General features: G+C 42.1%; 1 protein-coding gene across 3 annotated transcripts in view; it reads left to right on the top strand.

Moving 5' to 3' along the window:
• Positions 1-23,688, top strand: part of lars2 (leucyl-tRNA synthetase 2, mitochondrial) — a 33,118-nt gene extending 9,430 nt beyond the window's left edge. For 2 of the 3 annotated variants that reach the window (XM_040118610.1, XM_040118612.1), the window contains exons 4-21: positions 1,683-1,774; positions 1,858-1,918; positions 2,035-2,124; positions 2,530-2,673; positions 5,661-5,768; positions 7,617-7,776; positions 8,358-8,462; positions 8,953-9,068; positions 9,243-9,526; positions 13,526-13,624; positions 15,785-15,922; positions 16,008-16,111; positions 16,779-16,958; positions 17,197-17,366; positions 18,354-18,431; positions 18,549-18,660; positions 19,800-19,927; positions 21,743-23,688. In XM_040118610.1, the coding sequence (XP_039974544.1) occupies positions 1,683-1,774; positions 1,858-1,918; positions 2,035-2,124; positions 2,530-2,673; positions 5,661-5,768; positions 7,617-7,776; positions 8,358-8,462; positions 8,953-9,068; positions 9,243-9,526; positions 13,526-13,624; positions 15,785-15,922; positions 16,008-16,111; positions 16,779-16,958; positions 17,197-17,366; positions 18,354-18,431; positions 18,549-18,660; positions 19,800-19,927; positions 21,743-21,922 (2,349 nt within the window). In that variant the 3' untranslated portion in view covers positions 21,923-23,688. The remainder of the gene's footprint in view (positions 1-1,682; positions 1,775-1,857; positions 1,919-2,034; positions 2,125-2,529; positions 2,674-5,660; positions 5,769-7,616; positions 7,777-8,357; positions 8,463-8,952; positions 9,069-9,242; positions 9,527-13,525; positions 13,625-15,784; positions 15,923-16,007; positions 16,112-16,778; positions 16,959-17,196; positions 17,367-18,353; positions 18,432-18,548; positions 18,661-19,799; positions 19,928-21,742) is intronic. The other variant, XM_040118611.1, reaches the window with a different exon arrangement.

The following is a 23,688-nucleotide window of genomic DNA, read 5'->3' as shown; positions in this document are numbered from 1 at the left end:
TAGGATAAGTGGAGCTGAGGCTATTAGCAGTGAAAAGATAATGTGCCTCTGTTGCTCCCTTTGAACTTCGAGATTTGTGCTCACTGATGCAGCTTGTCCATCACAGCCGGTCCCTGTAACAACATCACATGAACACTATCTCAGTTTAATGGCGTATTTACACTGAATAAACAAAACAGTAGCGTATCCATCCCAATGAGGCGCGTGTTTTTTTTCCCGCTTTGTTATTGACATAGGCTATCTTTGGCTTGCGCCTCATTCTCAGTGTACTTGTATTCCTCCTGAGCCGTCACAGTGGTCTGCTGCGCTGAGCTCTCTTAGCCTAATACCATCCAGCACTCGGCGTTACAAATGAGGCCCATGCAGTTACCAAGGATACCAGTTCGTATGAAACATCAGACCCGTTAGAGTCCGTGCAATGATCCTCTCCAGTCTTCGACTCCTTGTCACTCTGCCTCTCCTCTACTTTACTCACGCCTTCCACGCCTTTCATCTCTTTTCTCTCGCAGTGAGCAGAAAAGCACAAAGACCGAGAGAGAAAGCTAAAGAGAAAAAGAGATGAGTGAAAGAGACATCGTCTTAATTCGACAATGATTCATGTCAAGGAGACTGTAGGTTAGAGGGGGGCAATAAAGTGGATGTGGATGAAAAGTACAAAGGCATCGAGGGAGAAAGCAGACATACAGCAGAGGAAAAAAAATGACAGCAGATTGTAATGTTGTTCAGGAAATTGCATGAAAACCAACTTAAGTAACTTGAATCAAGCTGGTCAGTACAAATCTGTCACATCCTGATCTTCCATTCCAAGCTTAGCCTTGCTTTCCATTCACTTTTACATTATATGGCAAGTGCTCTTCCATGAAAATTGCACTCAGTCTGCATGCATTAACCGCAATGTGTAATGCAGGTGAGATCTCACCATATATGGGTCAAACTGTCCTGCAGAACCCAGCCTTATTTTGCTGAATAAATCACCTCCTCCAATGAATATTTTTGATTTTACTGGTATTGTTGGCATCAATGCCCATGTCACATGTGACATGAAGTAAGCAAAGAACAAACTTTCAAAATGTCAGTTATTCTTTTTGACATTTAAAGTCCCCCTCCACTCAAAAATGTGTTTTGCTCATTGTTGTTTCACTTTGATGTTTGAGCTTCACTTTGTGGGAAGATGAATGCTCACTGAGTTTGACACTAGAAGGCTGTTTTCAAATTCATTTGCTGAAGCTGGAGTTTAACACGTGCGTGTAAGAGCAGATAAACTCATATATTATGGATTTTTCAATGACAGAGAAGTAGATTTTAAGAATTTTTAAAGGATAAATGATTTTTTTGTGGCAAAAAAACATATTAGACAGGGAGTATTTTATTATATCTCTAAACGTGTTTGGGGGGGACTTGATACACACGTGGGCTGCAACTGTTGATTGCATCCATTACCAGTTAATATTTATCAATTATTTTTCCATGTGATCGTTTAGTCTATAAAATGTGAAAAAATAGTGATAAATGAAAAAAAGCTCATACTCACATTTAAGAAGTTGAAAACAGAGAATGTTTGGTATTTTTTGCAAGATAAAAAAACTTGAAATTAATCCATTATCAAAATTGTTGCTTATTAATTTATCATCGATTCACTAATGATTTCCCCACTAATACTGAGCCCACAACTGCATCCACAGGTGTTGAATCCGATGGGTTGGGATGCTTTTGGACTTCCAGCTGAGAACGCAGCCATTGAGAGGGGTCTTGACCCAGGAGAGTGGACTAAAAGGTACATGAAATATTACATCTGTTCTTATGAGCACTCATCCTTTATACATACCCTAAATTTGCCGTTTTGTCTCCTCTCCTCAGTAATATCCGTTCCATGAGGGAGCAGCTGGACAGCCTCGGCCTTTGCTTCAACTGGGACCGGGTGAGTAGATACAAGAACTGAGCATCAAACAGAGATTTGGGCAGCTTTTAGGTCTGGGTGACTCACTTACGCACGACACCTCACACTGCTGACCTGACTCTGGCTTTTCCTGACAGGAAGTGAGCACTTGTCTTCCAGAGTACTACAGGTGGACGCAGTATATGTTTATTAAGCTCTTTGAAGCCGGACTGGCATATCAGAAAGAGGTAGGAATGACCTTTGCACGAAAGTGCTTATCCTTATATTTTTTTAGAAGGAATAATATATTTGGTTTGGTTGGACAGTTACAGAAAGGATTGTGGCAGCGCCTACTTGGAAGAAAATGAATGAACTGAAAAGGAGAGAGCTTGGTAGAAGCCCTTTGATAATGTTTAATGAAATGGGACGAGACACTGAAATAATCCTTTGGCCTGTCTATTAAATCCAAGCTACTTCCTAAGCTGTGTGTGTGTGTGTGTGTGTGTGTGTGTGTGTGTGTGTGTGTGTGTGTGTGTGTGTGTGTGTGTAACTGTGTGTGTGTGTGTGTGTGTAACTGTGTGTGTGTGTGTGTCCCTTTGTGTGTGTGTGTGTGTATTCATCTGCATTTGTGTGTGTGTGCGCGTGTTATCCAGGCTGTGGTGAACTGGGACCCTGTTGATCAGACAGTGCTAGCTGATGAGCAGGTGGATGAAAATGGTCGCTCCTGGAGGTCTGGCGCTCTGGTGGAGCATAAGCTGCTCACACAATGGTTCATCAAGACCACAAACTATGCCAAGGTATGTGGGTGTGTGTGTGTGTGTGTGTGTGTGTGTGTGTGTGTGTGTGTGTGTGTGTGTGTGTGTGTGTGTGTGTGTGTGTGTGTGTGTGTGTGTGTGTGTGTGTGTGTGTTTGTGTTTGACAAGTGGGCAGTGAGCAGTGGACCCCTCTCTTAACAATCATGGCTGACACTTCAGTGGTAACAGCTGCAGAACTACCTCTCTGGTTCAGCAATCAGACCCCTGTAGACCATCATTTGTGGTCCGGTTTCTCCTGACCATGGAGAGAGAGAGACTAGTGGAGTCTGGGTAATACCACGAGGGGGCCTGGCCGGGCCAATGAGAAGCCTGCACCTGTTCAGCTCAGAGGTGAAAGGGGCTGCTGCAGGGCGAAATCACGCCCTCTGGACTTATATGAATAATCCACAGGAATGATGCTTCATTCATAATACATGTAGCACATGCATGTGCATTCTTAGACAAGAGGACAAACGTTTGCCAACACCGAGTGGTCCTTGAGGTGGAAAGTGTTTGTATTATGTGGAAGTGGAAAGTCTTATTAGTTTGGCACATTTTCTCAGACCCTTGACTTGCAAACAGTGAACGGAGATCCGTCATTTAAACATTTAAACACATCATTATTTATTCAACTTATTGTTTGTTCTACAAAATTCTAGAAAATAGTAAAAAAAAAAAATTCACATAATTTCAAAAAGTCAAAGGGGAAATCTGCAGATATCTTGTTTTGTCCGACCAACAGAGCAAAACCCAAACACATTCAGTTTACAATTGTATAAAACAGAGAAAATTGAGTCAAAGTAGTTCTGTTAGTATCTGTTGACTAGCTAATTGATTAATTCACTAATCGTTTCAGCCCTACTTGTTGAAAAAAATAATGAGACAAACTGATGCCATGAGAAGGCAAGGCAGACAGAACAAGGTATAGCATGGACACGTTTTCAGTTTCTGTGAGTGGATTTTCATACTGTACTGAAATAAAATAGAAACCAGTGTCTGGGAAGTGTGAAAGTAATCCAAAAACTTCTGCATTATAAAAAGTGGTGAGAAAATGGGCCAAATCTTGCAAAAACAGTAGTTTGCCCCCTGAGGGTCTGCTAATTCCTTTGCCAGTTTTGTCATTTTGATGAAAAAAAACCACTTTGTCCGCAGTCAGGCATCACCCAGTTTTAGCCACAGCGCTCAAGTTGCCAATGCTTGTCCAAGTCAGAGGCTTGAGTGGAGGTGGAATCAGCCTATTTTGACAAGGCGTTCCTGCATTCCTAATTTTCTCCTGACGAACATAGAAGTGGGAAGGAAGGAAGAGGGAGGTGTAAGGGAAAAGAAATGGGAAAGACAGTTGGAGAGAAAGGAGGACTGTGTCAAACTGGAGCGTGCCACATTAAAAAAAGTGCTGTAATTGGACTATTATTTCCTGCGTGTGTTTCTCTGCTCGCCTGTACACGTGTTCGAGTCTGTTAGACAACATTACCTTCAGACAATATTTATTCAGCAGTCATCAGTCCAGCTGTCAGGTTCTTCCACGTTATTCTTAGATAGTTTCCCTATGAATCGTAACGACATTGTTTCGTCCAGGACATAGATGACTACGCGTTATTACTAAGATGGACTTTTAGATGTTGAGCTTGCAGGATCCTAAATGATCATGTGGCAGTAGCAAAGGCTTCTTTTTCATGCGTAATCACTTTTTGCACTCAGGCACACATGCTGCCCGCCTGTTAAATCACACTGACGTCTAAATGGTTCACAAACTGAGAGCTCAGTATATTGTTCTACTATAATACTGCACAAATATGAGCATAGCATCAAAAAAAGGTTTCTGTCATTTAGGTACATTAACCAAACAAACAACTTGTGATTAGGAGTTTGCCGGTTCGAATCCCTGAGCCAGCTCAGAAAATGCCTGAACTTGAACGGCTGCATTGTGTAATATTTTTGTCAGAAGTGCACTTGATGTGTCTTTCTCTCACACTCACGCTCACGCTCACACTCACACTCACACTCACACTCACACTCACACACACACGTACTCACACAATCCTTGGTTATTTGCTATACAATGCTTTTTCTGTGAAGCTTTTCTTAGTTGCCATGGTGACTCCTGTCCTTGCTGCACATCTTTCCGTTACTCCTTCTTCTGTGCCAAACTATATTTTCTTCTCCAATAAAGTAAAAACATCTACTGTCTCTTACTTCAAAGCCGTCATTAGTTATCCGTCATTGCTTTTTATGCTGGTAACATCTTTGTTTTGCTGTGTCTCTCATAAGAGTCTCTCAGTCATGCTGACACACATTCACTGGGATTTGTGTCTCCTCTCTCTCCCACTCTGGACAAAATCCATATCTGATACATTCTGCAGTCATGCTAGTGATCACTATAGCCCCTGTTAATGTTTGTAGTGATATCACTGTGATGAGGTACTGCATGCTGAGTGGCACTGTGAGGGGGATTGTGGTTAATAGATTGTGACAGACTGAAAGGGAAATGCAGAGTTTTAACATCTCTGGCCTTAGCCCAGCTGTGGCTTTTTGGCCTCAGCCTTGTTGATATGCATAGCTTCCTTTAATCACACAGAATAACTGTTGTTGTTGGTGTTTGTGTGTGTGTGTGTATGTGTGTGTGAGTGTGAGTGTGAGTGTGAGAGAGAGACTGTGCATGTATGAGAGAGTTTGTGCGCACTTTATAGGCCATTGCTTTGTGATATCAAGGAAAATAGGACAAGTAGAGGTCAGGATTTTTGAAAAGCCCTCTTTGTGTGCATAATGTGACCTGGTTGGCACTGCTGCTTTGTCAAAAATAAATTGGCTGGGTTTTGAAGGAGCCCACACTGAGCGGGAGTCAATTGCATGACAGCCACGTACCTATGAGGAACTGGTGCCCCCCCTGACCATGAGTATTTTTTTTTCCAAAAGTGAACTGGGAAATTAGCTCTTTCCAGACTTGTACAGAGTGGCAAACTTGTGTCTTTGTTTCTGTCTCCCTCTTCCAGCCTCTCCTGGACTCCTTGGCAGACCTTCCAGAGTGGTATGGGGTCAAAGCCATGCAGGCAAACTGGATTGGAGACTGCACTGGCTGCTACTTCGATTTCAAACTCAAGGTGAATCTCAGCTTCCTTATGCCCCTGCTCACTTTTTATTTATTCATCATTCTTGCTTTCTTTCAGTCTTCTTTTTCCACTAAGTGTTTCCCTGTGGTTTCTTCTTCCCTCTTTTTTTCATCCCTCTGCACAAGCAGTGATTGCTCGCTTCATTTTAGTCTCTTAGACACCTCTTTTTATTTGTGTATATCTATAAAAACCCTGTACCAAAACAGCAAAATCTCCACTTTGTTGTTGCCATTCAGTGCGTGCATCCATCTGCAAGCGGCACTTTACCCAAACAGATGATGCCACAACTTAGTGTCTATTGAGTTTTCAGAGAGCCATATTTACAGCTCTTCATCTGTCGTGTGTCGTTTCATACAGAGTGGTTGCAAAGAGCCTACTGAGAACCCAATTAGCATCCTTAATAATCGACTCTTTTTCGAAAAAACTATGAAAAATGTTACTGAAATCAGTCCCTTACTTTAAAAAGGTTCATATTTCTAGAGAAAAGAGGGTTAGAGGATGTGAGATTACATTTGTGTCTTTCCCCTTGTAAATGGGAGGGGGTTTCTCTGTCAGAATGCACCAATGAAGACCAGAGGTCGTTAAGTTAATTGGCTGCTTGTCTTATATTACATCATCAAACATTGTCATAGGAACCCTTCACTGAATTATCTCCCCAGGGGGCTGAAGATATGTATTAGTATGTCTTTTGCAACATGGCATGCAATAATTACCCTAGAACCCCCTAAATTGAGTGTGTCATCTCTAAGTAATTATGGGATTATAGACATTGTAGCCTTATTATATGTCAAAGAGCTACATACAGCACATGTTGCATACATCTCACAGTCAAGATGTTATTTGTTAATTGGGGCTCCAACTGACAATTTTATCAGTTTATTTGTCAATTATTTCTTCTATAAAATTAAAAAAAAATGGTGACAAATACATTTCACAAAGTACTGGAGCCCACACTTGATGTCTTAAAACAACCTTACTTGCTCTAACCCACAAACAAACAAGACTAAGAGTCTACAGCCATGCTAGCAGCTATGTGTGGCTGGTTTAAGGCAAAATTTATTATCATTCTCTCTGTATACAATAATCAGTATACACAGGAATTACACTGCCTTCAGTGCTCAAGAGAAGAACAGATACAACAGGAAACCAAGTGCAAAGACAGTGAATGTCAAGTAGTATTTAGTTTCATATATAAGGATGTGCTTTGTTTCCATGAAAAACAAATCTTACTGGTACCTAAACACAAACGTTGCTTTGAGCTAAATGCTAACGTCAGCGTGCTATCATGCTGATTTTTAACAGGTATAAATTTTAACATGTTCAACACATTTTTTGGCAAATTTTATCTTGTTGATATTGACAAAGGAAAACTTAAGGGATCAACCAAGTTATAACGATTCCTCGTGATGGGGAACATGAATGTTCCAAATTTCATGGCAATCCATCCAAAATTCACCTTCGCAAAGTATTCAGCAGCGAAGAGAAAGCTGCCCTTTGAATTTAAGATGGAGTACTTGGAAAATATTGGAGTTTTTTACTTAATAAACTATTAATCAATTACAAAACTTGTGCTGTGTGACCACCAACTATTTAATGACTGGATTGGTTCACCACTGAAATGCTTAAATCTGTATTATAAAACCAGAGATGCTTCCGTGATGACCGATAACTTCCCATGTAATGTGTTTAATGTACGTGGTAGACATGATATTTTAAAATAAACCACTTTAGGTGACAGCCCGAGGAGACAGACGGTCCTCCTCATTAACTCGGCTCCATTGCAGCTGTCGACACTAAGACGCTGAGAGGTTCCCACCTGCTTCTTCTCTTATCTCCCAGGTGAACGGGGAGGAGACGGGGGAGACCCTGTCAGCCTACAGCTCCTCACCAGAGACGGTGTTCGGAGCGGCCTTCCTAGCCATCCTGCCCTCCCACCGACTGCTGCATGGTAGCAGCTCGGTGCGCTCTGCCCTGGAGAAAGCCTTTCAGCCGGGCAGAGGTGAGCATCTCTCTACACTGACCCCAGCCTGAGTTTTGGTCGTCTGTCAAGGTGTATGATTTCCTGCTTTTTCGAGGCGGGGGAAAGATACAAAATTAGATTTTACCTTATCAGCAGCATAATTAATTACTATTTCAGGGGTGAATTGGCTCTACACTTGCGTGCTGTCAGCACTTGAAAAGGTTCCTTGAAAAGGTCATGATCCTTTGCATATTATGTGTGCTCTTTGTTGAGCAGTGCCTAATTAACAAAGCAGTGCAATAGTAAAAATTCTATCATGATATGAAGAAGGAACTATGTGTTTTTTTTGGGCATCTCAATTACGATTTACAAAGTAATTGTTTACATATATTCCATAGCACCTGAATGGATGCCTGTTTGGGACTGTGTACTCATGTAAATATCCTAATTTAACCATTGTACTGTCAAGGTATGGCTGTAGTAGTTGTAGTTGACTGACTGTATATAAATTGCGATTCCCTTGAGGTTTCCTCTTTGACAGTGGTTAATGATTGTTGATAATGAGCTACCGGGGCAAGCAGCGCTGCCTCTCTCATGTTCCCCTGCCCTCTGCTCTCCAGACTCCCTGACAGAGGTCACCGCTCGCAACCTGTTCACCGGCCACGAGGTTCCCCTGGTCATCTCGCACAAAGAGGCGTTTGATGGCTATCTGGACACTGTAATTGGTGAGTTATTGGTGGAGTGCTTGTGTGCATGTGTGTAGGTGGGGTTTCACAATCACCCGCAAACTATAATTACTAAGTATTCATTTATACTAAATTCTTTGAGCTGATACTATAGACAGAATATATGAACTAATAGGAACACTTGACCTCTCCAAGCAGTCATCTGATAAAGTGGAAACATGTAAAAGTCATTATTCAGCAAACAAGGAGATGTATATAAAGCCTGATTGTGCAAAAGGTACTGACCCAAGGTTCTTAAAATTTTGAAAATTCCATATTTGCTGTATGTCTTTACCACACAGTATTATCGTTGCCGTAATGATGTGAAACCAGTGGGTGTTTGTCTCACAGAGTGTGGAGGTGAAACTCATGGGATTTGTTGCATCACAACATGCTAAACATCACCAGGGGGGGAGCTTTATTCCTCTCTCAAGAGATCGGTTATATGTGTGTTTTTGTATGTCCATTTTTTTTTTACTGTGTCTGACAGGTATCCCGGACTCTTGTGAGGAAGATCTATCTGTAGCCAGAGCTCTTTCTCTTCGGTGGACGACAGTGCTGAAAAGTGACCAGGACGGGACGCAAACTTTGATTAACTCTGATGAGGTCAGCACTGTTGATGACGAGCACGCCATCAATAATATACAAAAGACTCACGATTATTGAAATATGATAATTCACATACTGGTCTAGTAGTACACTTGTACACATTCTCTCTTTAATTTTTGTAGAAAATGAAAAAAGTGAATGCCTCACTTTTTTGTCCTCTTCTTTCTGTAGTTCTCAGGCCTCACCAGAGAGAAGGCCTTTGACTACATTACCCAGAAGGCCAGAGATCAGAAGGTTGGCGGCCACCTTACCAGCTCCAAGCTCAGGGACTGGTTGATATCAAGACAGCGGTATTGGGGCACACCCATCCCTGTGGTGCACTGTGGGTCTTGCGGTCCAGTTGCAGTCCCTGAGGAGGAATTACCAGTTACATTACCAAAGCTGCCATCTCTTACAGGAAAGGGGGCGTCTCCTCTGGAGGCTGCTCATGACTGGGTCAACTGTACATGTCCCAGGTGAGAACACCGCGATATTTAACTTTTAATTTTATGTTTTATTGGTACATTACACGCAAACTCATCTGTATGCTTCATCTATATGGTTCTCATTCATGTTATCATCAATATATTGCATCCTGAGGAAAAGCCTGTTTTGCATTTATGCATCTATATTATCAGTGTAGCAGCTGTTTGTGACTTTGAATTATATCTCCCTAAGGATTCGCTACAAGCCTAAATTGTCTGTTCTCCAGGTATTTTTATCCTATAATCACACACACACACACACACACACACACACACACACACACACACACACACATATACATATACATATACATTTATATATATATATATGTGTGTGTGTGTGTGTGTGTGTCTGTGTGTCTTTGTCTGTATATATACATACATATATATTTGTGTGTGTGTGTGTGTATATATATTTATGCGTGTATATATGTATACAATCAGTTTATAAAGTATTTTCTTGTAATGGTGGTGTTGTCGCCGTCCCTTAAAATGCATGCAAAAATGCTCATAGAACAACGCACATCATGCAGAGTCAGTGAATAATTCGCCCAATATCAGTGGCTGACTTACCTACAACGCAAAATACAGTATTATTAGGGACAGGTAAATTAACCACATAATAAATTTTAGAATTCTTACTTGTGAAATGTTTGTCTATATATAATGAATTATGTACTGTAGCAGCTAGTTCTGCTTTTCAGCTGCGGCTCGTTAGCCGAGAACAAAAACTGTTTATTTTTCTTCAAGTCATTGCAAAAGTATGAGATAATGATACAGGATACAATTACCGTAAACGGTGTGCTTGTCTGTAGTGTATTTCTTTTTGAGAACACCGTCATTCGTCGGCTCGTCACCTTCAACAGCTGGCTACTCTTCTAAATAAAACTCTCCGGGTTATGAATCATTAAAACACTTAAAATGTAACTACAAGTCTATGGAATTGTTGCCAAATTCACAAGACAGACACCCTTCAAGATTAGCACTTTAAGGAGTAGTTCAACATTTTGGGAAAAATATGCTTATTTGTTGTCTTACCGAGGCACAACATAAATCTGAAGGGTTGTGAGAAGACTAATAGGTAAGCAAAAAAAATTAAAAATACAGTCTGAATTTTGTTGTTTTTACTTTGTCATGCCCTTATCAGTAACTCAAATGAAACAAACTTAAGTTAGAAGATAAAATCACTCTGGTGGGTCTGGTCACAGCTCATAGGCATATGTGACTTGAAGACATTCCTTAGTTTTAACAGATCATAAGCCAAAAATATTGGCACCAACTGACTTAAACATATGATTTTGACATTAAAATAGTGACCTCTGCTTTGTCTAAACTTAGTATTTACATTTCACTAACAAGACCCTAAGATTTGAAAAGTCTTGGGAACGCCTTAATACCTTCACTTAGTCATATGGACAAAGCCTTTGTTCAGGTGTGGATCTTAGCCACCACTTGGACAGGAAGCAAAAAACCCTGCTGAATTGCCCTTGAGCCAGTCACTGAGTCACCACTACCTCCTGAAGCACTGCAACATTAGCAGATCAGCAGCCCCACTCGGCTATGCGAATTTGTAAATAGGATGCAGAATAGGGTGGAGGAGGTGTTATTTCTTTTTGGCACAACATAAGCGATTGGGGAAATGATCCTTTCTAATATGGTTTTTGCAGAGTGAGAATTGAATTATGTGTAAACCCGCTCAAGTGACAGACTCTCCTCTGTACTTCCTGTATTTCCTCAGGAGACCAGCACTGACATAAATGATGCGGCTGTCAGGCAGGCTGAGAGGACTGACAGCTTTACAAGAACACAGAGCACTGAGAGCGGGCCTGTGGATTGTTTGATTAATGCTTTTGTTCTGACGGGATTATGTAATGAGTGGCATCTGTGACAGGAGCAGCATGAGATGATGATGGAGGTTGCATCAGCCAGCTGTGCCTCTCAAGACACACACGCACGCACACGCATTTACCTTTTGTGCACAGGTCTCCCCATCGAGTCATCTCAGTGAATGAAAATGTTTGTGCGTGCAGAATGCGTACTCAGCCAGCGTTCTCCAGAGTCCCTCGCTGACGTGGGAATTCCTCTCTGAATAACACTAATCACCATCATGGCACCCTGTTGATTAAAACAATGGGCCACTCAGTTGCAGATGGCACAAGTCATCAGGTTTGTGTTCACACACTTCCACAGAGCTACTATAATTCCTCCCATCAGTGGTGATTGATGGCTATAATCAGAGAGACGCTGTTATCTTCCCTCTTCCCATCTCCCCTCTGTTGTTAAGTGTCTGTGGAAATTTGTTCTCTTCACTCGTCGACTATGTCCAATTAAAGTTTGAGTGGAACACAGACGTGCAGAGAGATGAGAGATGGGCGACAGAAATGGAGTTTTATCTGTCCTTGAGGAAGTCATTTCCTGTGTGCCCATCTCGTCTCTGACCCTCCGCTGCACTGTAAATTGGCCTGCCTCAGCTTAGCCTGGCAAAGGAGGGTGTGCATGCAGGTGTGTGATGTTTCATGAATTCGCAGGTAAAGCAAGAGACCACCTAGTTAGCACAGCACACATACATACACACTCATACACACACACACACATTCGTAAGCAGTCACGCAGACACACAGCAGATGGAGGGCTATTTTCCATGGGAAGAGAGCTTTCGCGGAGTGGGCAGCTGCCTCTCTTGCCTCATCTGTTTGAGAGCCTTTTGGCTCTTTCTGGCTCATCCTGCAAACACACACTCATGCACACAGGTTGCTTCAGATGTAGTTACCTAGTTTGGTTGTTATGCTCCTGTCATGGTTTAGAGAGGGGCCATCTCCACAGACGCATCTGTGTGAATCGTCTAATGTGATCCTCACTAGTCTGACTGTAGCTGACATCAGCTGTCTGTCAAATTACCACAATCTGGCCTCTGATTGGCCAGACTGGCATGAGAGATGAGGTGAGAAATCTTACTTGCTCAAGCAAATTTTTTTTGTTCTTTTCTGTGTTTTGTGAGGTTTCTATTTTTGGATTCTTGTGTGTGTGATGTAAATGTTCTCATCTGGTTTCCTTCATATGAAATAACACCTGGCTTCCAAATATTAACGTTCTACACCTTAGCCCTGTTGCTAGGCAACCTTCAGCTCTTACCCCATCATCACAGCCTTACTGTAGACTTGTATATTAGGTAGTCGCGGGATTTGGCCTCTTGATGTGTGTGTCTATATTAGAGAGTGTGAGATTTAAAAAAAATGACTGTGATACAAATGTCTGTCTGAAGGAAAATGTTGGAGAGACAGACAGAAAGACAAAAAAGAGACATCCCATAAGGTCCAGCAAACAATACCTGCTCTGTTGCACATAGTGTAGCAAAACTCAGAGCTGCTTCTCTGTTTATCTTTCTGGGACACTGATTTAAATCTATTGAGACTCATTATAAAGTAAAAGGCAGATGCTTTCACTGTTACATTAAGTGCGTTAAATCTGAAACGAAAAACACTTTCCAAAAGCTCTCTTTTTCCTTGTCTTTGCCAATGTCCTCTCCTCCACTGTGAAAGTGATGCTGGCAGATTCGCATCACGTACCCAAGTGCTATTTGGCTTGGATAGAAAGGGGCCTAAGGTGGCATTTCCAACACAATCACGTGATCATGTGTTTGGCCTGCAACTTGGTTCCCTGTTAGCACAGCCTGTTAGTCAGGGCACAGGAACAGAGCTCTGGTGCCAGTCTGGCTTCACTTTAGCTTCTCTACAGGGACATGACCCCAACAGCCAGATGGAGCCAGCTTTACACACACACACACACACACACACACACACACACACACACACACACACACACACACACACACACACACACATACACACATATCACACATATCACATAATGTGCCATTTCTCAAATCATACAAACAGGGATCGTTCATTTGCTCGCTTTCTAATTTGTCAGCCTAATATTGATTTTTGTGCTGCCTCTGCCAACTCTCTTTGTCTCTCTCACTCCTGTCAGATGTAAGGGCCCAGCGAGGAGGGAGACTGACACCATGGACACATTTGTGGACTCAGCCTGGTATTATTTTAGATACACTGACCCTCATAACCCTGACAGGTATGAACAGCCTCCTCCTTAGACTTCACTTTCTGTATTTTTTTTTGTTTGAATCAGTGAAGCCAGGAAAAAGCAAGCCTATTTATTTACTTTTCCTGTTACATTCTTTTTACTTGCACTGTGACATATTGGATCACAAATTGCACAGATCTTATTTTGACCCTTTGTTTAAATAAAAATGAAACAAAAAGAAAAGAAAATTGTGGAAAGAAATGGTTGGAGAAGAGTCTAAAAAATAAAATTTTCTTTATGTAATCTTTCCTATATAAATACAAGCTTGATTTTCTCTCTTGCCTCACACACACATTGCACTTCCACACACACACTTTGTTCCATATGTACTCTCAGAAAGTTACACTCTATGCTCACTGTAAGATTACCCCCACTTACCCATTTCAAACATGCATATACTGCCTGTGTGCACTCTCTTTACATACTCTTTCACACAGACACACACTTGCCTGAAAGTTGCATTCCCTGCCAATAGAGATTATGGAGCCATGGCTGTCACCTGCTGGGATGGTGGCGATACCTTGAGCTTAACAAAAGAGATTAATTTCCCAGTGCCCTGACCTAGCTGTAAAGCAGCTTTAAAAAAGGGGGGGGGGGCTGCTCTCTCCATCACTTTTCTTAACGGGAAAGATTATGGCACAACAGAAAATGCAATTACACTATTTGTGCATTTCAGTTGGCCTGCTGAGACTTATGTGCACAAGGGGAAACGATGAAAATGGGAAGCAAGAGATGCTGAAAATAGCAAGTCAGAGGAAGGAAATGGGAATGGGGTGTTACATGGAAGAGTGTGTGTGCGTGTGCCTGTGTGTGTGTTTGTATATTAGAGCTCCCTGGCCTCATGCCAACAAACAGGCTAAATTATTTTCAGCCTTGAGAGTTTATAACTCTTTTCCCCGGTTCAATTATCTGGAGACACCATCAGCCAGAGACGGAGGGCGGGAGGCAGAGAGGTGTGGAAGAGAGTAATGACTGGTGTGAACGGTTACACACAGAGATAGCAGTCTGCCCCAAAAAGCATCATTACTGTCGCTGGAGTCCCTGCCTCTGCTGCCCATCGCACCAGTCAGGCTAATCACATGCTGCTTTCCTGTTGAATTCTTCACTTAACTGGTAACACGAGAAGCCGAGTACAGAGGGAGTGTTCAGGAGCCGGACTTTAAACACTCAGTACTTTAGTACATTTAAAAAAAAAAAAAAAAAAAAAAAAGAATTTCTGTGAGTCTGAAGCCAGTAAGATAGATGAGGTGTCAGGATGCTTCTGTGAGCTACATCCATGGATGCTTGTATGTCAGATTCAGCCTGCCCCCTAGAGGACATGTTTGTGCATATCTAACAAGGCACATAACAGCCACTGCTATCTGATAAAATGATTTCAAAAGGATGTGATGTGAATTTTATGTAAACAAAAGTCTACTTTGCTGCCTCCAGTGTTGATTAATCTAATAAGAATAATGATTATAATAATAAACTTTTCACAGCACCTTTCAAAACAAAGTTAAAATTGAGCATAACAGTGGAAAACTACATTTAAAATTTCAGCACCACAATTAGATAAAGTCAGGGGAAATATTCCAGATATTGAAATGCTGTTCAATGCATCATCAAAGATTGAAATGAACAAATAATACATACTAGAAGTGGAAAAATAAAACTAAGGGGTAACATAATATAATACCATGTAGCATGTCCAGGCCAACAAATCTCTTATATTTGCTGTTTTAAACTTGTAGTGTTTGTGTTTCCTGGAAATTAAAGGAAAAAAAACCCCTTGGAATAGGAAGTCGTGCATTTGATATTTATAGAAGCAGCAACAGCAGTTTTCTTGGAATAAATCAAAGAAGAATAGAGTATTTGGCATAAGCAGTGAAAGCTTCCATGGATGAATAGAAAAAAAAACTTCTGCATAAACTTCTTCAGCAGAAAATCTAAGGAAGGAAAAAGGATGTTGATGTACTTGACACGGTGTTTGAGAAATGATCTCAGGGAAGTGCGGTGCAAAAAAATAGTCTCCCACACTGACACTTGAACTTCTTCACCCTTTTTTTGGTTCTTTTTAACTCAACGTTGCTCCTGATAACAGCTTAACATGAATTCAGTGATAGCTCCATGGTTCATGGCCTCCCTAAACCTGCTTTTCCTCCACAGGCCTTTTGAGCGCCACCTAGCAGATCACTGGCTGCCTGTTGACGTGTACATCGGAGGGAAGGAGCACGCTGTCATGCACTTGTACTATGCTCGCTTCTTCTGTCACTTCTGCGAGGACCAGAGTCTTGTGGCTCACAGGTGGAGTACATTGTGGCTTATCTGCTCTTGCTGTGCATGGACATTTAGTGTATGTATGTTAATGAACCTTATTTGTGCATTTCAGGGAGCCTTTTCGGAAGCTGCTGGTTCAGGGTCTGATCAAGGGCCAGACTTTCAAACTGGCTGACAGCGGCCAGTACCTAAAGAGAGAAGAAATAGACTTCACAGGTACACACTATCTGAATCTGCAAGCTGTGACACATCTGTAACAGATGGGAGCGGTTAGGGCTTCCCTCCATGTGGCTCTGCCAGATAAAACTGAAAGGCATAAAAATCGTGAGAGAGACAGTTAAAAGAAAATGCGAGACATGAAAACAATTTTCCTTTTTTTAAGATGGTAATCTCACCTCATCCTTTGTGCTGCTGATGGCATTCCCTAGTTTTGTGCTTTATAGCCTTTCCAAAATGACTGACACGTTAACCAGCTACTCTTGACAAAAGTCAAATCACAGGAAATCCTTTGAAGAATCCTCTTAAAATTGGCTTCACGCCCAAGGATTTCCAGCTTCTCTCTGTTGCTTGCTAACGGATAAACACAAGATACTGGTGGCTTACAGGGAAAGGGAAGCCTCTTGATCCCAGTGTTAGAGGCTCAGATTGTCCAGGCCATATATATTTTTCTTTCTTCTGTCTTTTACTAGATGTGATAAAACAGGAGCTAAAGAGAAGCAATAAAAATGACAGATATTCATTCAAACAGAGTTACAATGGAATTTAGTAACTAAACACAGTGAAATTAAAAGAATGGAAAAAAAAAAAAAAGGTATGAGACGACTGAAAGAGTATGCCACTTTGTCCAGCCATCTCTGATCTCCGGCTCCTAACCTGCCTCTAGATAAGGAGCCAGTGACATTGGGCGGTGGTCGTATTGAGGTGACATGGGAAAAGATGAGCAAGTCCAAACACAACGGCCTGGACCCCCAAGAGGTGGTGCAGCAGTACGGCGTGGACACAGTTCGACTCTACATCCTTTACGCTGCACCACCTGAACAGGACATCCTCTGGAATGTCAAGAGTGAGCGGAGACGCTACTGCAAAATTACTCTCACACGTTAAGTTATTATTAAGCTATTTCAATTCAGAATTATGCTGGAGGTTAGTTATGTGTGAAGCCATACCTATATGTCATGAATTGCCTCCTCAAAGAAATCAGTTGATTTCAAACGAAGAAAAGTTAATTTTGAAAAGTTGCTTCACCCACAATATGTCAAAATATCCTTTTCTTCTGTGTCTGTGTGTGTTCACCGCTTCAGCGGATGCCCTTCCTGGGGTTCTGCGATGGCAGTCTCGACTGTGGCAGCTGGTGACCAAGCTGAGGGGGGCGCGGCAACTTGGAGATGTCCCCAACCCCTCTTTGCTGAAGAAGAAGGAGCTGGCAGAGACTAGGAAGATCTGGGAGAACAAGAACTACGCTATTCAAGAGGTAGCGACTCTATAGCCTCAGACTGGCTTCGACCTTGAATGAATGGCTGAAAATGTCTCATGGTGCAAATATTAAATAGAGTGAAATACTGCAACAGTCCTGACCAGTAAGGGTCAGTAAAGTGCCCTTTTTTCAGAATCTCAGCTTTTCACAGCAATTAAGTGTTCATCTTCTTTGAAAAAGATACCCTACGGCATCTGTCACCTTAGTCTATTTTGAGTTGAATCTCTCACTGCTAGTAACAATTATTTGTGGTGGTTGTTTTTTAATGTGCGGGATTAAGGAATTGACTTCTTTTATCCTTTGAACTTCTGCACTAGATTGTTCCATTGGAAGGCATGGTAGGAGATACCATGTTACAAGGTACTATATGATAGCTGGGCTTCAAGTTAATATGTCACCCATAACACAGCCCAGCAGTGAATAGTCAGTTTCCATCCAGTGCTGAACATCCATTGCAACCTGAAACCCCCTCTTACTCTTAAAGAGTAAGAGAAGAAGGAGATGGAAATTGATTTTAAATCCACTTCATCTCCTTTCAAACTAGCCTCCTTTGGCTTCAAGGTTTGATTCACTCTCTCTCCACCCCTCAGGGTTAGTGCTTTTAAAGGTCCTCAGGCTGTTTGCCATAAGCCCCCAAAGCCGAGGCTGTCCTTTGATCCGTCCCTCAGAAAAGACTCGGTGATCAACCTCCTCCTCCCTAAGGCCCTTCCCAAATGGGTTTTTCTTCCCAGAAGGCTCAGCAGGGGAATGCTGACACGGTGTGTGTCCCATCAACTGGTACACGTGATGATAACAGGGAGGAGGCTCCTATCCTTGTTTCTAATAATTCTTCAAAGGCGGACTCAAAATGATGCCATGAATTGGTCAGTCTGTCCGGCAACATCTGTATGTCTAGTAACTTAAACAGAACAAAAAGCCTCAGACTTTATGATTTTTTTACTCACTGGACATGTCACCTGTCTTTTTTTTTTTTGGTATTTTTAGGTGACATCTTACTTCACAGAGGACTTCCTTTTCAACGCAGCCATTTCTCGTCTGATGGGACTTACCAATACACTGAGTGTGAGTGTGCCCTGCGGTACCTAGAAATAAAGAATCACTTTTCCTTTATTTTTACACATCTTTTATTGCTAAATGCTTTGAAAATCATTTTTTTTTCCACTGCGTGCTTGTGTTCAGAGCGCGACAGTCAGGGTGGTGCAGCACAGTGTGGAGTTTGAGGAAGCTCTGGCTGTGCTGGTGATGATGACAGCACCCATGGCCCCTCACCTGGCTTCTGAACTTTGGGCAGGTGGGAGACATGCAAACTCACAAATCATAGTATAGTATAGTATTACCTTGTGCACCCACACACATTGTATGCACTCAGGGGAAAATAGTTGGCAGGAAGAAATGTTAACTGTGGAGACTTCAAAGAGGATGACATTTTAAACTGTCACAATGACAAAAGTAGGTGAAGTTTGTGGTAGTTTATATCTGTGTGAGGAAGTTAACTCAGATAATCGTAATGGGGACACTGCTGGTTATCTAATACCAGTAAACGCCCAGTGGTGATGTAATCAACAGTTAAGTCATTGAGTAAAACCTGTCATTGAGACTTTTTTAAACGAAACAAATCTACAGTGCCTCTTACCTGAAATACATTCACTGTCCATCAAACGAAACTGAAAGCAGTATTAAGAGCTTTGACCTAGTGTGGAAAACAAACAATAGAAAGGAAGCTTCCAGCGTCAGTTTTCATGCCTCGTATGGGAGCTTGCTCCCGCACTGGCCTGGAGGACATCCCCTTATTGTCGATGACACACGTACACAAGTGTTCTGCACACAGCTGAGAGAAAAGCTGACAGCTGACAGCCAGAGTCAGGAAAAACTGAGAGTTCGTTGTTGGGAGGAAGAGGTGTGTGTTTTAATAAGTGGCTTGTGTGCATTTTGATTGTGCTCATATGTAGTTTTAAAACTCCCTCCTAAACAGCACATACTTGTGAGGGACATTTGACCCCTGCTGCACTCTGTCACGTTGTACTTTTTCTAACTCACAGTCGTTGTTTATAATTTTACACACACAAGGCAGGATAGAGGAAGTTCACATCCTTCCCTTGTGCCTCCAGTGGGATGTACACTTGCTGGTTTAACTGAGAGTCAAGAAGGGGTGGTGGGATAGCTAGGCTGTTGTATGACCCTTCTTGGAGGTATTATTTCTCAACATAAAGGAAAACAAGCCACAGAAAAGTCATCCCCAGCTATTTTTCTGTCTTGCTTTACTAAAAGAAAATTACTTTACTTTGTTCTATTTTCAAACATTTTTCTTTGCACTCCTTGGCTGAAAGGGTGTAATGTTTTTTTTCTCTGTACGTTAGCATATGACACCATCTCCTTAGTGTGTCAGTGTAATGTATTGTCAATGATGCCTTTCTGTGTCCCCTCCCCCAGGTCTTTGCCAGGTGAAAAACCCCCTCAGCCCCCTCCTCCAGCGGGGAAGAGACGTCCTGCAACAGTCCTGGCCGACTGTGGACCCTGAGTACCTGAAAGTCCCCGACTTTGTGGAACTGTCTGTACTGGTAGGAACACAGACACACACACACACACGTTTTTACTAAGTTACAGCCCTTTTTTAATTATTTATACATAACTTTGTTAACAGGTACTGTATATGCACACAGGTTTGCTCGTGCATCTGCTAGCATTTTCACTCAAACTCTCTACCCTTAAACTCAAAGTCTTAGCTCCATGATTGCATTCATAGTCTGTAATTTTTCAAGCGGGCCTATGATTAGCCTGTGTGTGTGTGTGTGTGTGTGCGCGCCTCTCTAAGTGTATGTGTGTGTATATGTGTGTTTATGCATCTGCATGTCAAGTGGTAGGCTTTAAGCTAAATAGACAAGTGGGTCAATAATTAAAAGCCAGGAGCCAGAGCCACTGTGTTATTCCTGACTCTCTCACTCTCATTTCTTACGCTTATTTTTCTGCCTGTGAACTCAATCACATAAATAGTGAAAGCCATGAGTTTGGCTGCATATGTCAACATCAGGAATGCAAGTTGGTGTGTGATTGTGTGTGTGTGTGTGTGTGTGTGTGTGTGTGTGTGTGTGTGTGTGTGTTTCTGTGAGCGAGCACTTTCAGAGTTGTACAGACAATCAGAAGGAATACCCAGCTGTGATGGGAAGGTTCAGAAAATCAACTTGAATCAGATCCAAGCATCACACATGTTCACACTGGCACATGGATGCACACAAACACACACATGAACGCACACACGTATGTCAATCTTCACACTGGCTTTAACACTGACTCAGTTAATAGATAAAAGCTCAAACTGCTTTAATCTGACTGTTTTCTCCCTAGCAGGTCATATCCCCTGAGAGAACCCTCTAATCCCCTTTATACACACACACACACACACACACACACACACACACACACACACACACACACACACACACATATACACATGTGATGTGTGATGACACCAAACACAGTCAGCTGACTAACAGCACCTGGTTGGATTCACTGGTTGGATTCTCTCTCTGTACCCTGACAAAGAGACAAAAAAGACAAGATATAAATGAAAGCAAACCTGGAGATCGTTTTGTGTGTGTGTGTGTGTGTGTGTGTGTGTGTGTGTGTGTGTGTGTGTGTGTGTGTGTGTATGTGTGTGTGTGTGTGTGTGTGTGTGAGAGAGAGAAAGTGATTATTTCTCTCCAAACCCATATTCGCTGTGCTCGCGAGTGAAAATAACACTCCTTTACACATTGTCATTTCTGCATTCTTGTTTACTTCTTGTTCATCTTTCATACACAAAAGTCATTAATCCTATATGCATGCTCTCCCATAACACACACATACACACACACATACACACACAATTCATTTGTATAAGCTCCCAGTGCTCGATGATGATGATGTTGCTTTTACTTCAGACTGAGCTCTCTGTTGTGGGCATCCTCGGCCCCGTGGAGGCAACCTCACTCCCTCTGTCCTCTAATCACATACTTGGGTTTGTCCCAGAAGGGAGGTCAAGGCTGAGTGGCCTCAGACACACGCACACACACACACACGAAGACACACACATAAAAACACACACACTATTAATTTTCAACCACTTCCAGAGACGAGATCACATTCGCCTTGTGCACACATACACTTGCTTCTAAACATGCAAGACTGAGTGCCCTTCCCATACCTACCACTAACTATGTTTATATGTGGAAGGGGCGGTGGAGTCCGTTATTTTGGGACTTTTGGGTCAGGAAGGAAGACTTTAGTTACAGCTTGACACGACAGAACCTTTGTCAGATGGAGACTCAACAGTTACTTCTGTAACTTTTTACTAGAAACTTCTCCCATCCATTTACCTCTTTAATTCTCACCCTCAGATAAACAACAAGGCCTGTGGGACAGTGACGGTGCCTCTGCAGGCTTCCAAAGATACAGAGCGGGTGCAGCAGCTGATCCTGGAAAGCCCGCTTGGAAAGAAGTTTCTCGGCAAGCGCAGCATCAAGAGAGCCATCCTCTCCCCCAGGACCGCCCTCATCAACTTCCTCATTGATGAGTGACGTTTGGGCGTTCACCACTACTTTTGTAACTGGTAAATAATTGTGGATTCCTGTCAATCAGTGATTCAGCATGGGGAGACAGACAAAAGAGGTGGACTGTTTTATGTAATAATTTAAGGCAAGACGAAAGTCAGTTTATATTAATTGTCAAAACTTCAATGTAAATATGTCTAAAGACATTTTATTTATATTTTCCTGTTTTTAATAAAAGACTGAAGGGGCATTGAGTTCCTCCTTTTTCGTTTTTATTATCTATATAAGTTGCCAAGTGAGATTTAGCACCTGTTTCTTCTGGATCATCCACCACATTTAGTTAGACCCACTTGACAATCTCACATGAGCCCAGACACCACTTTAGAGTTTTCCAGTCATTGTTCACATTCTCCCCTTTCTCCCATTGCACCACTTTCAGGATCGCACCCAGAACCACAACTTCACACCTCTGCGTCTGCCCTATGCCTGTCTGCTTGGTGTCTCGGCTGAGTCACGCACTCATAATCTGCCTTATCAGTGTTTGTCGCCACCTCTGGTGCTGCTTTTAGCCCACAGATCTCTTCTGAGAGCCATACATGGGCCACTCTTTGGCTTCTGGAACCCTGTCACCATCAGAAGGTCTGTTGGAGATACCTAAAGAGCCAAATGTGGTTGGGGATTTTCAGCTCGCCACCACATCATGATTGTCCATTACTGAGCTTATTCATCAGCTCAGTGTCTCTGTCTCAACATTGGGCCACCATGACTCAGCCATTAGCACTGTCCTGGCAGAGCACATGAGCCAGCGGCACTGAAATGTATCCCTGTGTACACCCACTCCCCTATCTCTTTAAAGACTGAAGGAAGAGTTTCAGTAGCTGCATGATAAAAATCTCATACTTTGTCTTGTATTGGTGTGTGAATGAACAAGAATCAATGTGATCTCTCTGAAAGGTTAGATACGCGTGTCAGATTTCCAAGGTCGGCTTCTGTTTGAGGAAGTGCTTTTATTTTTATAGCATAAGATAGTCAGCCTGCGAGTGAATCAATTATGCTATGTCTTATTATGTAAGTAGTGGAAGGTTTGCTTTTTATTAAAAAAAATGTGAGGACAGGAGGGAAAGCGCAATGTGCCTTACCGATCCCCCTAACCTTTTTTCCATATTTCTGTGCTTTATCTCTGACCATCAGGTGACAGGAAAAGGCTCTCAGGAGAGACAGAATAACAGGAAGAGAAACCAGGAATAAGAGAAAGGGAGCAAAGAGCCAAAGCCGTGTTAGCTATTCTCTGCATTCTCTCAGATTCTGTGAATTTTATCTCAACCAGATGCTGTCACAGCACAAAACATAAAGTGGTTTTGTGAGTACAAGACAAAGATAGAGGGGCATTTTATCTTCTGGCACCTCATCTTTGTGGGTGCCATATTTTCTTTCACACATTCAGACTGGTTGTATGAAATAAGCATTAGCTGCATGAGAAGTAGTTTTTAACCCCTGATCTCTTCTTCTTTTTGTGTCATTGCCTCAGTTCTTTTCCACACCTTCCTTTTCACTTTGCTGCCTAGTAACACCAGTTAATAAACAGGTTGGAACTTGAACTGGCCTGGACAATTTAGTTGCTGTGTCATTGAAAAGAGCAGCATAGCCATTTTTAGGTGGGTCAGAAATGCCAGGGAATTCTTCCCAGCCTGAAGTTACCACATGTTTGAACAAATTGATATTCAGGATATTTCTGAACTGTGATTTGTTTTTTTTTGTTTTTTTTTTTTCTTTCTTGTAAAATGAGGTCTGAG

Source organism: Xiphias gladius, chromosome 22 (genome assembly GCF_016859285.1).
Source record: "Xiphias gladius isolate SHS-SW01 ecotype Sanya breed wild chromosome 22, ASM1685928v1, whole genome shotgun sequence".
Lineage (NCBI taxonomy): Eukaryota > Metazoa > Chordata > Actinopteri > Istiophoriformes > Xiphiidae > Xiphias > Xiphias gladius.
Note: the sequence above shows the minus strand (reverse complement) of the source record. Positions and strands in the feature narration are given on the sequence as shown.